The 14,239-nt window shown below is 42.1% G+C and overlaps 1 protein-coding gene across 14 annotated transcripts in view; it reads left to right on the forward strand.

Moving 5' to 3' along the window:
• The window catches only part of LOC132786993 (tropomodulin), a 51,848-nt gene that overhangs the window by 32,726 nt on the left and 4,883 nt on the right, over positions 1–14,239 (forward strand). For 7 of the 14 annotated variants that reach the window (XM_060793811.1, XM_060793812.1, XM_060793818.1 and 4 more), the window contains exons 2-5: positions 12,212–12,364; positions 12,426–12,938; positions 12,998–13,249; positions 13,314–13,461. In XM_060793811.1, the coding sequence (XP_060649794.1) occupies positions 12,212–12,364; positions 12,426–12,938; positions 12,998–13,249; positions 13,314–13,461 (1,066 nt within the window). Of the gene's footprint in view, positions 1–2,292; positions 2,730–12,007; positions 12,134–12,211; positions 12,365–12,425; positions 12,939–12,997; positions 13,250–13,313; positions 13,462–13,665; positions 14,055–14,239 lie in introns of those variants that run through there. The other 7 variants (XM_060793810.1, XM_060793816.1, XM_060793813.1 and 4 more) reach the window with 5 other exon arrangements.

Below are 14,239 nucleotides of genomic sequence, written 5' to 3' on the forward strand. Positions count from 1 at the left end.
GGTCCAGTCCCATAATATTGACACTCTCAGCTAAGCCGCAAAATTGTCGCCACCTTTCAATATTGTAAAACGTCTCCCACTTGCTTGCCTTCTTCCTTCTTCCTTCTTCCTCCTCCTTCTCACGTTGACCGAAAAACGTTGCGTTGATATGTTGACGCATTGGGGCACAAGCCGAAGAAGCCGCTGATGATGGTAATCAAGCTGGCGTCGTCTTTAGTTGTTGTTGCCTTTGCTGTTGCTGCCGTCAGTTGGTGTGACAAGTGGCAGTCGAGTTCTTGGGGAGGCGGAGGGAGGGAGAGATGGAGGCCAGAGCAGTTTGTTATTATTTAAATCAGGAAGTTGAAGAAATTTCCGTTCGCTACAGCAACAAATTGGCTGTAGGCAGCTGGCAGCTGACGCCGCCAACTCTAGAGCTTCTAGCATCGCCTCCTGACGTCGTCGTCCTCACTTCCGTTTCGTGTTGTGCTGCCGTTTCCCTTTTACACACAAACACACACACACACACAGAGAGTTACGTGCCAGCCGACGTCAAGTCAATTAAATTTTTGTTTAAGTGATTTCAGACGCCATAAAATATCATCAGTCTCAGCTTGAGACTCTCTCGGTCTCAGTCTCAGTCGCTGTCTCCGTCTCCGTCTCGGTCTCCGTCTTCGACCTCATCTCCTGCTCCTCTCTCCTCTCTCCTGTCTCAAGCTTTGCCGCGGTCTCAGTGTCTCGGTGTTTTTTGCAGGAGTCTGAGTCTGGGACTGGCCCAGGCTAATGAGAAATCGATGTGTCCTATTCAATTTGTTCAAATCCAATTTGAACATTGGTCGACACACCTTTCTCTTCTTCCGCCCGACCCCCGCTCCCCGCTCTCAATTGGCATCCTGACGTGCTTTAGTTGCCTGTCGGCCGGCATGGCGCGCTTTTTAATGAGTTTTTATTGCGCTTCAGGTGTTTTGATTGCTGCGATTTTTAACTTGATTTACGCGCCTTTTGTGAGCCATTTGGCCTGGCCCACTATTGATTTTACAATTAAGCTACCCTTGCCACACACTCTCCTCCGGAGGAGTGAGAAGAAAGGGGAGCAGCAGGAGGAGAAGGAGGTTGTCTCAATTTCACAATGCATTTTGCATGTTTTCGCGTGTTTTGCGCATTTGTTTGTTAAAATGCCTTATAGCCAGGATGTGCTCGTATGTACATACGTTTACCCCGCCCCGCCTCCGCCCCCTGTCTGTTTCTGTCTGTCGAGTGTTTGAGTGTCCTTTGTAGCAAGTTTTATGCGGCGCATCCTGTGCCCGCCTCGCTCGGCACACTGGATCCGCCTATTTGTAGTTGGTGTAGCAGCAAGCGAACGCTGAGCGCAATTTATGCGGTAATTGCTTTTTTAAGCGCTTCACATTTATCTTTTCGACACAAGTGAAATGAGTTTGCCCGTTGTTGCCTCATTTTTGCGTGTCTTTGTCGATTTGCCAGCAACAACAAACGTCGAATGACGACAACAATCATCAGTAGAAGAAGCTACAACAAGAGTTGAGTTAGGCAGCGGTAACAATGGCAACAATGCCAAAGACTTTTAGCCTGAACTACTTACAATGGCATTTTTATGACATCTTCTATGTACAATATTTGTCTGGCCCCCTGAAGTATGCAATGGAATTGCCGCTTGCGCCGACTTTTGCCATTTGCTCCGCTTCTACGTCTACGTCTGCTTCTTCTTCGTCTTCGTTTTCATTTTCGTCTTTTCGCGCATCTGACTTGGTGGTATAACATTTTACCCTAATTAATTAAACACAATGCAACAAACACTCAAAAATTACATAGATAAAAATTAATTTCAAATGAAAAATTGCTGCCAAAACTTTTCTTTCTTTTTTTAATTTATGCACTTGACATTGACTCATACTTATCTTAATGTGTGGGCCTGTTTTATAATTTGCAAATTATAGAAATTTACGAGCTTACGTTAAGTGGCTATAAAAATGATTCTTAATAAAAGTGAAAACACTTTTCATTACTTTGCATTTTCCATAATATTCATTTTACTATCATCTAAACGTAAACAGCTGCTTTCAAAATTGTCAATGCACTCAAAACTGTGGCGCTGCAGTGCTCCCTAAACTGCGCTCACATTTATATAAGTTGGCAGCTCAGCGTCAGCGTTGCCACTTATCCACTTGGCAAGCGGTATATTTCGTATATTACCCAATTAAAATTTGGTATATTTGGAACTGGAAGTTATGGTCACGCTGGTTCAGTAGTAAAATTAAACCTGGTTTTACAATACACCTGGGTTTGCTTGCGTTTTTTTCCCACAAACACCGTCGCCGTCGTCGTTGTCGCTAACGTAGTCGTTTTTCGCGCTGTTTTCAACGTGTGAGAACATTAAACAATTGCGCTGGTTGCAAATTGTTTACAGTACAGAACTCGGGTTAGTCGGAGAGCGACAAAACGAAACGAAAAAAAAAAACATCAAACACAACAAACAAATTTTGTAGGCCACAGCGAATTTCGATTCGTTTTGTGTGTGTCACGCCCAAACACAAATCGAAAAAATCGAACAAAAAAGCAAAAAAAAAAAACCCCAATTGATTGTCGTGCGTGTGGCAAAAAGTTAAAGTTGGTGCTAATAAAACAAAAGCATTTACAAGAGACTGTGCGGCAAAACGAATAAAAAACGAGACCTTGATAAAACATTTGTAGGAGACTCCTAAACAGCAAAAATATAAATTAATACCGCAATGGAGGTTAGTAGTAATTGTATTGTTGTTGTTATTGTTGCTGCTGTTTGTTAGTCAGATTCATGTATGGAGAGTAAATTGTTGTTATGGCCACTTTAAATGTTTTTTCATTGATGTTTGCTGCTTTCCTTGTATGATTTCATTTCATTTATTAGTGTGGACAACAACAACAAAAGTATCTAAAGCATTCCCTTTTCTCCCCTTCACTTCACTCAATTGAAGGCGGTGTATGAGTGAAGCGAGCAACGATAACGATTACGTCAGTGCGCACTCTCTCATACACACACGCACGCATGCCGTGCGCTCTTTTCTCATAAATAAGTTCTGGAGTTTGCGCTCTGGGGCGTTGTTGCTCTCTTCTCAATCGCTCTCTCGGACTCTACAGAGTGGTGTTGATGTTGTTGGTGTTCTGGTGATGATTATGCTGTTTGTGCTGGGTTCGCTTTAGGTCGCGTCATCCTCCTCCTCCTCTTCTTCTGCTGCTGCTGCTGCAACCCTATTCATTATCGATTCCCCTATACACCGGCTATAATAAAGTAAATCTTGTTATTATATCATCATCACAAAGCCGCTTTCTTTTGCCATCGTTGTTTTATGCTCGCTGTATCTCTTTTTCCTATTATATTTCGCATATTTTGTAATATCATCAAATTTGCATTTTATATAATTAACAGCTGTCCATTGTTGCTCGTGCTTATCAGCTCATGAAATTAATCATCGCACTTTAATGACGTTGACGCTCAGCTACCCAGTTAAATGAGTATCGAGAATATAAATATTGATTACCCCTTCCCCCTTTATGACTTATTCATCATGCATCGTTTATAGTAAATAGATAAGCGATGTTTGTTTTCCATACCCACGAACAGTCGTCGCCCATATAACCTTCAGATAAGCTTACGGTACACGTTGATTATCCAAATTGAAATGTTTCACTCAGGTTTTGATCCCAGCTAATTACACAAAGTGTACATTCGCATTTATCGCGCGCTGTGGCTTAAGTCGCGATTTCTTGTCCCACAATTAAACCCTTTGAGAGGCGCCCACGCAAAAGCGTCAAAGCGCATTTAAGAGTCTTTTGTGCGCTTTAAGAGCTGAGCACACGTAATTAATCGCCTTTATTTGAACCGTTTGACGGCCATCAAAGCAAAAACATGAAAAGCCCCCACATCGAAATGGGGGCAGCCGCAAAAGACCAGCAAAAAAGACGGACAGAAAAGCGAAGAGCAACAACTAAAGCCAAAAAAAAAAATTGGCTATTTCCGGCATTTAATTGACGTTGTGCACACTAAAATTGTCGAAGACAAAACAAAAACGCAGAGAAAAACAAAAACTAGTTTGACTATACGTGTATATCTATTTCAATGTGTGTGTTTTTATTTAGATCGGCATGATGAGTAAACACCATGGATTACATGTGGTCCATAAAAATTGTAATTGTAATTCTCTTGCCACAGCCACAATTCTAAATTTACATACAGCAAATAGGTCAGTAATATAATTTATGAAAAGGTCAAAAAGGTCAGCTAAATAAACAAGAGCCAACGAAAGACAAACAACAATTTGAATAAACAGAAAAGAAAATAAAATGATTGCTCTGTTCAAGAGCTTGACGAGTAACTAGATAACGTAAGGCCAATGAATGCTTAATCTTATCTTGACAAAACTGACCATGGAGAACATGTGGGCTGATGACAAGATTTTCACGTATATTTTTGTATATTTAATGAAACATGTGAATGATATTAAGTGAGAGGGAAATTAAGACAGATAATTAAGCAAACAGCTACAATGTCACTTTATTATTGTTACATGAATGAACGAATATTCATTCTTGTATAAATCAGAACAATATTTTATTGAGAAGTTTCGACGGAAGCTGATCTCAGCTCTTTAGTTATTGCATTGCGTAGTTGTTATTGAAATTCAGCTTTAATCCACAAATCTCATGCTAACATACTAATTAGTTAACCTGAAATTCTATTTATTTAGAGAGCAACAAGTTATCATCATCATTATCATCATCGTATACCAAGAATCAACTGCTAATTGAATACCAAATAATAAACGCAAATCGTATAAATATAGACAAGCAAATGCAAATGCAAATAGACACATTTAAAGAGTTGAAAATATGCGTTTAATGTCATGACACTATTAAAGCTTTCATCTTTTTCATATTTATTTTTTCCGTTGGCTTCAGCTTTATCGCCTCAAACTGTCAGACAAACTTTGTACAAGTTGTTAGCCACTTAAATTTCGCTGTTAACAACATTGTCAAAAAAAAAGAAGTATAAGAAAAGCGTAGAAGCATCTTAACGCTTTTCCTTTAGCGCATCGCGCAGTTGTCGTCGAGTTGAGAGTTGTTTTTTGGGTCGAAACTTTTTGGGGAGTGTTGTTGTTGCTGTTGTTGGTGTTTGTGGCAATGCAAGTTCCATAGAAAGCAGCTGCTTGGGCATATTTATTACTTGTGAATTTGGCTGGCTTTGTATACTTATTTTCATAAATTTCCACTTACTCATCTGGGTACTAAGATGAAATGAGCAGAGCAGCATTTTGGTGCGTCTTCTTATAACACGCTCCGTTAACCGTATTTGCCTTGGATGGGCATTACTTACTTCATCATTCGCTCAAACTTTGCATAATTTTCATTTATTACCGCAACCATTTTTATCTCGCAAGCCATGAAATCTGCCACATAAAGCGGCATTTTTATTCCCAGGGAAGTGACTGGGCGGCCTGCCTGCCATCCAACCAAACCATGTTCCGGTCCACATCGGAGTCTGAGAGTTGGGGAAGGGGGGTCTCCGGGTCTGCTCCAATTTATCTTACAAATTTAATCTTTTTACATAATTTTCTGTATGGCTTTCATGTAATTACCTGCTCACGTCCTGCCTCTGCGGACGCGGACGCGGACTTGGGAAAGTTTTCAGCTGCGTTACCTGTCAAAAGTTGTGCTCGTTACACATTCTCCATGTAGAGTTGCCTCCATATGTTGCACATACAACCATACATACATACATATAGATTTATCTCCACATTGCCTTTAATTAAATTCTCATTTCTTCTCTTTTCTCTCCTTTAATTGCAGGTAAGTGCCGTGTCAGGATGATGCAACTGAAGTGCACTCGAAACGATTTAAATCAATTCACTCCAGGCGGAGTTCAACATATACAATTTCTCTCTGTATTCCCTTTGGATAACTTATCCAAAAGTCATAATTTTCTTTGTTTTGCTCTGCATCTGATTGCCTCACTGACTTATCTAGCGGGTGTTTTCTGTATTGTTTTTACTGCTGCAACTGCAACACGCGATTTATGCTGCTCGCGTTTTTTTATCGCATTGCATGCAATCGTCGCATTTGTGATTTGTGTGCACAATTCCGAGTCGATTACAACACCGTCGACGTTGTCGTGTCGCTGGCAATTGAATTCATCTGCGACTGCAACTGTGGTTGCTTGCCACACGTTTGCGGCCAAAGTGTTGCCCAATTTAAGGGCAACTGTGTGGCATGCCACGTTGCAAGCATTTGCATAATTGCCGTCAACCACTCGTAATTGTGCTAGCTGCAATTGCAAATGTCAGCGCAGAGTTCTAACGACTTGAACTAAGAGCACGAGTTCATTCACCTTGCAACGTGCAACATGCAACACACGTTCAAGCTGCGTGCGTGTTGTCATTGTGACATGTGCCTCTCTCTCTCTCTCTTTGACTTTTACCCAATGCTTAAACTATTTGATGGTGTATAAACAAGCCGCTTAATTATGGCCAGCCTTTGTCTATCTCTGTGTCTCTCGAGTCTTTGACTGCTTTCTGCCTCACAGCAACAGTCAACATTCAACAGCCACCGCCCAACGGGTCTCAACACTAATTTACATACACTCCTCAAACATTAATTTTCATTTGCTTTGCATAAAAGCCTACAAAGAAATTTGTGCTGTTGTTTTTTTTTAACATCCATTTTTGTCTGCAACGCAGGCTGATTAACTTTCACTCGCAGTTCCCAACTATTATTAGCGTTCATTTGTTGTTGTCGTTGCTCTTGTTGTAAAACCAGAGCTGATTTTTTTTTTGTTATTGTTCCAGAAAATATTCCTGGGCATTTTTTGTGGTCTCACGAATTTGTGCATTTTTATAGACAATGATTAAAACTGGGTAGCGAAGGAAAGAAAGTGTGCAACCAAAACAGACAGCGGGAGATTTATTTGTAAGCCGTAAAATAAAGAAAATATTAGTGTAAATATTATGATGTCATGTCGCGCTTTTCTGAAAAACTTCGTAGAGATTTATTTGATAATGTCAAAAAATGACAATGAAAGGGAGAAAACAACAATCCAAAGTCTTTTTTTATATTGGTAATTTTCTTGTGCACTATTTACAGAGATAAAGATATGAAATGAAACAACTTTATTATTATAGCTCTGGATTAGAATTGTAGACCAAAATCGAGAGTAACTTTAAAGTTAGAGTAATGATTTTTGAAACATACAATAATAACTATAGTATAAAGGATTCCTGAATTCCGATCAATTACAAATTGTAGAAGTTATTGAAGAAATACTTTTGTATGGGGGAAAACTCCGCTATGCAATGAGTTCTTACTTACTTTGGCTGACAATTTGGTATATTTTGCACTTAATGATATATTTTGAATACAGTACTTTATCAATATACCAAATATAACCTATGGTATATCTTTAGTAATTTAGTGGCATATTAATTTGGTATTTTTTAATGTAAATACCGCACTATTTTGCTTTTATTCTCAATGTGATCCGGATACTTCAGTATCGATCACACTCGACTGCAGTTTTCTTACTTTTTTCACTTTAAATAATGTTGCACTCGACACTTACGCCAGAGAATTACCCATATACTCTTTCTTAATCTAAATAGACAGTATATTTATAAGTCTGTCATACCCGCTTTAAGCACTTGTACTTGCTTTTTTTTGTGTTGTTTTGTGCATGCCCAAAAATGCGGCGACGTGACAAAAGTTGCGCACTTAAAATTCAAAGGCAAATGCAAACTACATAAATTTTGCGCACTTCATGACGGGCGGGCTGGGCACGCCTTCCTTTCCGCCCCCCAGTGGCAGGCCAACAACCCCAAAGAGAGTGAGAGGAGGAGGAGGAGGGAAGGAAAGTAAAGTAAAGCATTACTTAGTTTGGATGCTGTGTTTGTTGTGCTGCTTATTTGACATTTTATTGATGATCTGAACAAGAAATGCGTTGCACGTTTCTCATTTTGACTGAAATCGAGCAAAAAAAGAAAGATAGAAAAAAACTGAAACCACAACAAGAGCAATTCACTCTTAGCACAGTCTGTGTGCTTGCGTCTGGATATAGCATAGTAAATTTCACTCTTTCTTGTCCATGTCTGTTTTTTATATTTTTTGTTGCCAACATCTGTGCAAATGTTTTGTGACAAATCGAACCGCACAACTGATGAAAGTTTGCCCCAGTCTCTCTCTGTGTTGGCTTGTGGCAAGTGCCAGTAATGACTTTAGTAGCCAGCTAGCTGCCTTTCATTGTTGTTAATTTGCAAACTTAGCTGAACTGTCAATGCTAATGCCAAATGGCCTTAAGATATAGTATACGAGTATATATTACTTATTCAGTCGTTGCATTTAAGTTTTTTGTGCGTGCTCAATCAGGCGACAAACCATCATCAGATGCAACTCAGAGTGAAGTGCATTGAAATGGCAACTGCTGTCTGCTATCTGCTATCTGGGTTCTCAGCTTACTTGAGAATGACCAATGTGGTCTCAACTTTCCAGCTGACTGCTGGCTAACAATCCAACCCAATGCTTCCCAGGGCCAAGTTCTCTACTCGTTTTTCTCTTCTAGTTATTTTTCTTCTCTTTTTTTTGTCATGAGATGCCTCTGCTGTCAGTTGCATTGGAGCGTGCCTTCTGGGTTTATTGCTTAGTGCTATTGCCAGGCTATGCAAATTGCATAAAATATTGCACTGCTATAAAAGCATATTGCTGTTCACTGAATCACTGCTAGTTTTGCGGTGCGATGCCGGCTAAAGTTCCAGAAGGAACCCGGTGTGCATGGAAGCCACTAAAATGCTTTTCAATGCCTTTTGAATTGAGTTTAGGTTCAGCTGTCTCGCCCACAAGAAATCCCAGTTTACTGCACACATACATATGGCCATAAGCTGTACCACAATTGCAAGGGTAAAGAGGTTTCCCTCAGTGTCAGTATTTAGTTTGCATTCCACATCAAACTCAACCGTAATCCATTTCCACACACACGCACACCTTTTTGGTCTCCAGCAAATTTCCTGCTTCATGCTAATTGCAGATTTGTCTGGATGTGGTCATAAAACTGAGAGATAATTAAGATTTTTGGAATTTCCTGTCATGATTTTCACAAGTGCTACAATTTCCTGGTACAGCATCTGCTATCCGCTGCGCATCCTCAACCTCAACATCAACATCAACCTCATCTTCATCGACAACGCGCACTTCCTACTTGTCCATATTCGGTTGTGTTTGCACACATTTCCAGTGATTAGTCATTAGACGCTTGTCGCTAGTCGCTTTTCACCTGAGCTTGTGGGAGCAACAGCTCCTAATGTTGTGCGTTTCATGAATTTTCACTGTGTTTTTCCGCTTGGAAAAACGTGATCTTTACCGTGGTTTCAAACTGTTTTTTTTTTTTGTATCGCTTAATTAAATCAACTAAGCACCTTGGCCCACTTTTCCACTCACTGGTCACCGGTTGCCATTCGGTTGCTGGTCAACACATTCATCTGTCATCCAGCAGCAACAAATGTGCAAATCACCGAAAATAGCAAAAGACATGTTTTGATTTTTTCGTACACACTTTTGTGGGTCGCACACGGCACCTGGTTAGACAAGCGGCAGCATTCATAGTATTCGTATTCGTATTTGTATTCGTTTGCGTATTCGAATGTCTCAATGTTGTGCTCCCGTTTCAAGGCCCGTTGCAATTAATGAGCCAAATCCCACTTGACGTTGGCTTCACACTCGGCACAAGGCTTTGGCTACGCTAAATGGATCCGTTGACAACTCTGCAGCAGTGTGGAGTATCTGACAGATACATTTCGTTGCGCCACCTTGTTTATGTTGTTTACGGTGCATTTGCATGGTGGGTGACTCTGCTTGGCCGTTAAAACACGTTCTCGATACTCTATCTAGTACTAAAGATACAAATGTATCTGCCAGCTGCAGCTTAACTTTATTTCAATGTATTCCCTCTTTGAAGCGCATTAAATATTCGTTAGACATTTGATTTTCTCCAGCATTTCCCACTTATTTATCGCTGCTGGTTTTTTATCTGCCAAGCGAGTGCGTGAATCTCTCGAGTGCCATGAACTCAATTATTTTTGCAATTATAATTTTTTTCGTATTTTATTTTTGTGATTTTACAGCTGTGCGCTGTGCGCGGGGGGTTGCGAGTGTCAATGTGCTACCTGGCTTAGTTTTTAAGCTGGGAGGCGTCTTTAAAATTGAAATCCCATTCAGTTGAATTGTGACTTTGCTGCGTCATTGAAGTGCTGCCCAACTACAACTGTTTGTGTTCTCTCTCTCGCTCAATTAATGAAGCCTTCTGCCCTCAATTGAAATGTCAACACACTCGTAACGCATAGCAAAGCAAACATATGTATAAGCTGCCGTTAGATATCTGAACAAGGCTGACATAATAACTGAGTATTCAATTGCCCTGCTGCCTGCCGCTTACTTTAAAGTGGGTCAATCGAGAGCATTTAGCTGTACTGTCAGCGAGAATACTGCGAGTAGTAGTAGTATTTGTATCTTTTGTATCTTGACGGCAGCATCTGCTGCACACACAACTTATAGCCAAACTTGGATACACATTTGAACATGGCCATTTACGTGAAGTTTTGCTAGCTCAACCAACAGCAAGTAGTTGGAGTTGGAGTTGCTGTTGTTGTTGTTCTCTGCTTCTTGTGGCATAGTGAAACCGGTTTCACTTAAATGGCGCACTGTGAAGTTGCAGTAAAGTAGTAGTGAGAAGAAGTACGAAAAGTGGTTTATGTGGTTAGTCTCGCTTCCTGGCGCACTCGTCATTTGCTCTTTAGCTGCCTGCCCTCGAAAACCAGTTTTTGATCGTCTTTTGATTTGGCTTTTGCCTAACTGCCCCCACTCCTCTCCTCTCCTTCGCCTTTTACAACCTGCCTGTTGTTGGGGTTTGAGTTCACTTCGGGTTCAGTTGGGTTCGGTTCAGTTGGTTTGTTGTTTGCTTGGGTCACGCTTTAATAGAACTATGAGGCTTCCCCAGGTCCGCACAATTATTTTTATGTAAATTATACATAACATCGTCTCTTACTTAGTTTGTTTTTCTTTCACGTTTTGCGTGTCGGCGATTTCCTGCCCTCAGCTCAGCTCTTTAAGCCACAAACAACAACAAATTTATCTGTTTCTGACTTGACTTTATTTATTTAAGCGTGTCTTGGCATTTTTATTTTAATTTCCAATTGCCAGCTATAAATCTCAGTCGCTATCTTTTCCCACAGCTGACTTGAGTCGAGTGAGCAGCAGCAGCAGCAACAACAGCAAATCAATCGCTCAACTTGGCTGCCTGCTTGGTTTGGCTTGGCTTGCTTTACTTTTGTTTATTTATGGCCCTTTGCCCTTGTCTCTGTTGTGTGTGCTGTGTTGGGCTTCGATTTCATGCTCATCGCTCTGGAGTGGAAGTCATTTAAGTGCAGACAACGTTCGTGCCACACTTGGTTGCCCCCGCTAGTGCAGAGCTTTTAATGTATGCGCCTAATTTACATTGCCACCGATTGTCGATTACGCCAACTCGACTCGAGAGTGCACACACACACAGCTAAAGAGAGAGACTCACCACTGACTCACTGGCTCACTGACTGCCAACTGCGCCTCAACACAACACAACACAACATACAACTGAGTGGCAGTTGTAGCGATTGCAGCAGCAACAGCAGTTGCTTTGGCTCAAACCGCTGCGGCGCGTCAAGCAAATGTTGCACGAGCTGTCGCGACTTTTAGTTGTTGCTGTTGTTGTTGCTAGTTGTGTGTTGCCCAGTCTCGCGTGGTCTGCACCTCAATTCGGTGTCTTGTGTCTTGTGTGTGCCAGTCTGTGCTGAACAACAGCCCCGGTCGCATTCGCATTCAAAGCCGCGTTCATTCGCTTTATTATTTGCTGCTCGTTGTCGATTGTCCATAACGCGCATAATTGGATTTGCATTTAGTTATTTTTGTGATTGTTTTGTTTGTTATTTTGCTTTATTGATTCTCGCTATTCTCTGGTGGCACAATAACAACAAGTATTTTTGCCATGGAGAGCATTGTGCCTGTGGCCGAGTTTCAACAGATCAAGCTGCGCCCAGTGCCAAAGGTTAAACGGCGTGCTCCACAGCCGCCAGCGAGCCTCAAGTTGCATAAAAATGTGCGAGACACACCCCAAAGAGAAACATTAATTAAATTCGCAAACTAATCAAATTGAATTTCTTGCTGTGCTTTGCAGACTTCGTCCACAACAAAGACAACCACGCTCACCACGCCGGCCAAGCTGTATGGCAAGGACTTGAGCGAATACGATGATGTGGATGTGGAGAGCCTGTTGGCGCAACTCTCGCCCGAAGAGATAACCATACTGGCCAAAGAGGTTGATCCCGATGTAAGTATGAGACATATCTATCAAATGAACTCTGTTGCTCATTATCCTTACTCTTACACAGGACAACTTCCTGCCACCAGATCAGCGCTGTGGCTATGAGTGCACCAAGGAAGCCACCGGGCCGCTGAATCGCAAACAGCTCATTGAGCACATCAACAAGCAGGCCATCGAAACGCCCGATCAACCGGAATTCGAACCCTATGTGCAGGGCAAGGTGCGTGGCAAGAAGTGGGTGCCACCGCCACGAGATGCGCGTGAAATTGAGGCAGAGGAACAGATCGCCATCGATATGGGCGAGGAGTATGAGCATGCGTTGAACGATGCCACGCAGGAGGAGATCATTGATTTGGCTGCCATTCTCGGCTTCCACTCGATGATGAACCAGGATCAGTACCATGCCTCACTACTCAACAAGGGCCAGCCGGTTGGCTTGGGCTGGGATGGCATTACAAAGTCCACACAGCAGAAGCTGTTCCCCAGTGATCCGCCCAACAGCACAGACGTTGAGGAGTCGATTAAGCGTGTCAAGGACGACGACAACAAACTGATTGACCTAAACTTGAATAACATTAAGGTTAGCAGGCAATACTTTACTACTTTTTGAAGGGTATTAATGATGTATCTTTATTGTAGAATATTTCGGATGAGAAGCTCGAACAATTGTTTGCCGCACTGCCTCAGAATGAACATTTGGAAGTTCTATCGCTGACAAACGTCGGCCTGACCGATAAGACAGCTCTCCTGCTCGCCGAAGCGATCGAGAAAAGCAAAACCCTGAGAGTATTAAATGTTGAAACGAACTTTATCAGTCCGCCCGTAATTGTCAGGCTGGTGCAAGCCCTGCTCAAGTGTCACACCATCGAGGAGTTCAGGGCCTCCAATCAGGTAAGTCTACACACAGTTTGCAGTCTTCAATAAGTAGCTAATCAAATTTTATACACTTCCTTAGCGATCTGCGGTGCTCGGCAACAAGATTGAAATGGAGATCACCAATTTGGTGGAGAAGAACTCATCGCTTCTGCGACTTGGCTTGCATCTGGAGTTCAACGATGCCCGTCACCGTGTCGCCGCCCATCTGCAGCGCAACATCGACAGAAGTAAGTTGGCCGTTGCCATTGGCAACATTGCATCTCCTTCCCGCAACATTTGCAGGTTCTCAACGTTGGTTCTACTCCGTTTTGCCGCTCCGCTCGCTAGGCTCGCGATCCCCTCTAAATAACTTTCCACAAGTTTTAAAAAATAGCTAAACAAAATAGGTCTTCTCATATTACTCGTGTGTTGTATACCTTATTCGCGTTTAGGTGAATTGCAACAAGGTACGTTAGCTTCCCGCGCCGCCACATCGCCATTGCCATCGTCATCCCCATCAACATCTACATCTACTGCATCTGCATCTACATCCACATCTCGCACATCTGAAGCCAACAACATCTCACCCAACAGGGTGAAGAGTCTGGCTGCTTTCGAGCAGTTTGTCAAGGCTCGCACTTGGACTAATGCAACAGATTCTGCTCATGTTTTGTCATCAGGGCGCATTGCGCGCAACCAACAGGTGGCAACCGCAACCGCTTCATCTGGAGCAGCTGCAGCAGCTGCCGATGGCATCGAAGTGATTGCCTCCACATCGTCGGCTGCATTGAGCCTCTTGCGCGCTGGCAATGAGAAGGAGATCTAAAGCGTTTCGTTTCGCGTTTGGTAACCGAAAATGTTGTTGCGTTAGTTCTTTATTCCCCTGTTTCATTTTCATGTGGTAACAAGGTAAAAACTATCGTATCGTTCGTGACTCCAACAATCCAGACGTCGTTCTTTGGCATCTCGTTTCGTTTAGCCTTTTTAACATCAGCATACGCTCACTTTCGTTATCGTTATCGTTCA

The sequence above is a fragment of the Drosophila nasuta genome, chromosome 2R (assembly GCF_023558535.2).
Source record: "Drosophila nasuta strain 15112-1781.00 chromosome 2R, ASM2355853v1, whole genome shotgun sequence".
In the NCBI taxonomy this organism is placed as follows: domain Eukaryota; kingdom Metazoa; phylum Arthropoda; class Insecta; order Diptera; family Drosophilidae; genus Drosophila; species Drosophila nasuta.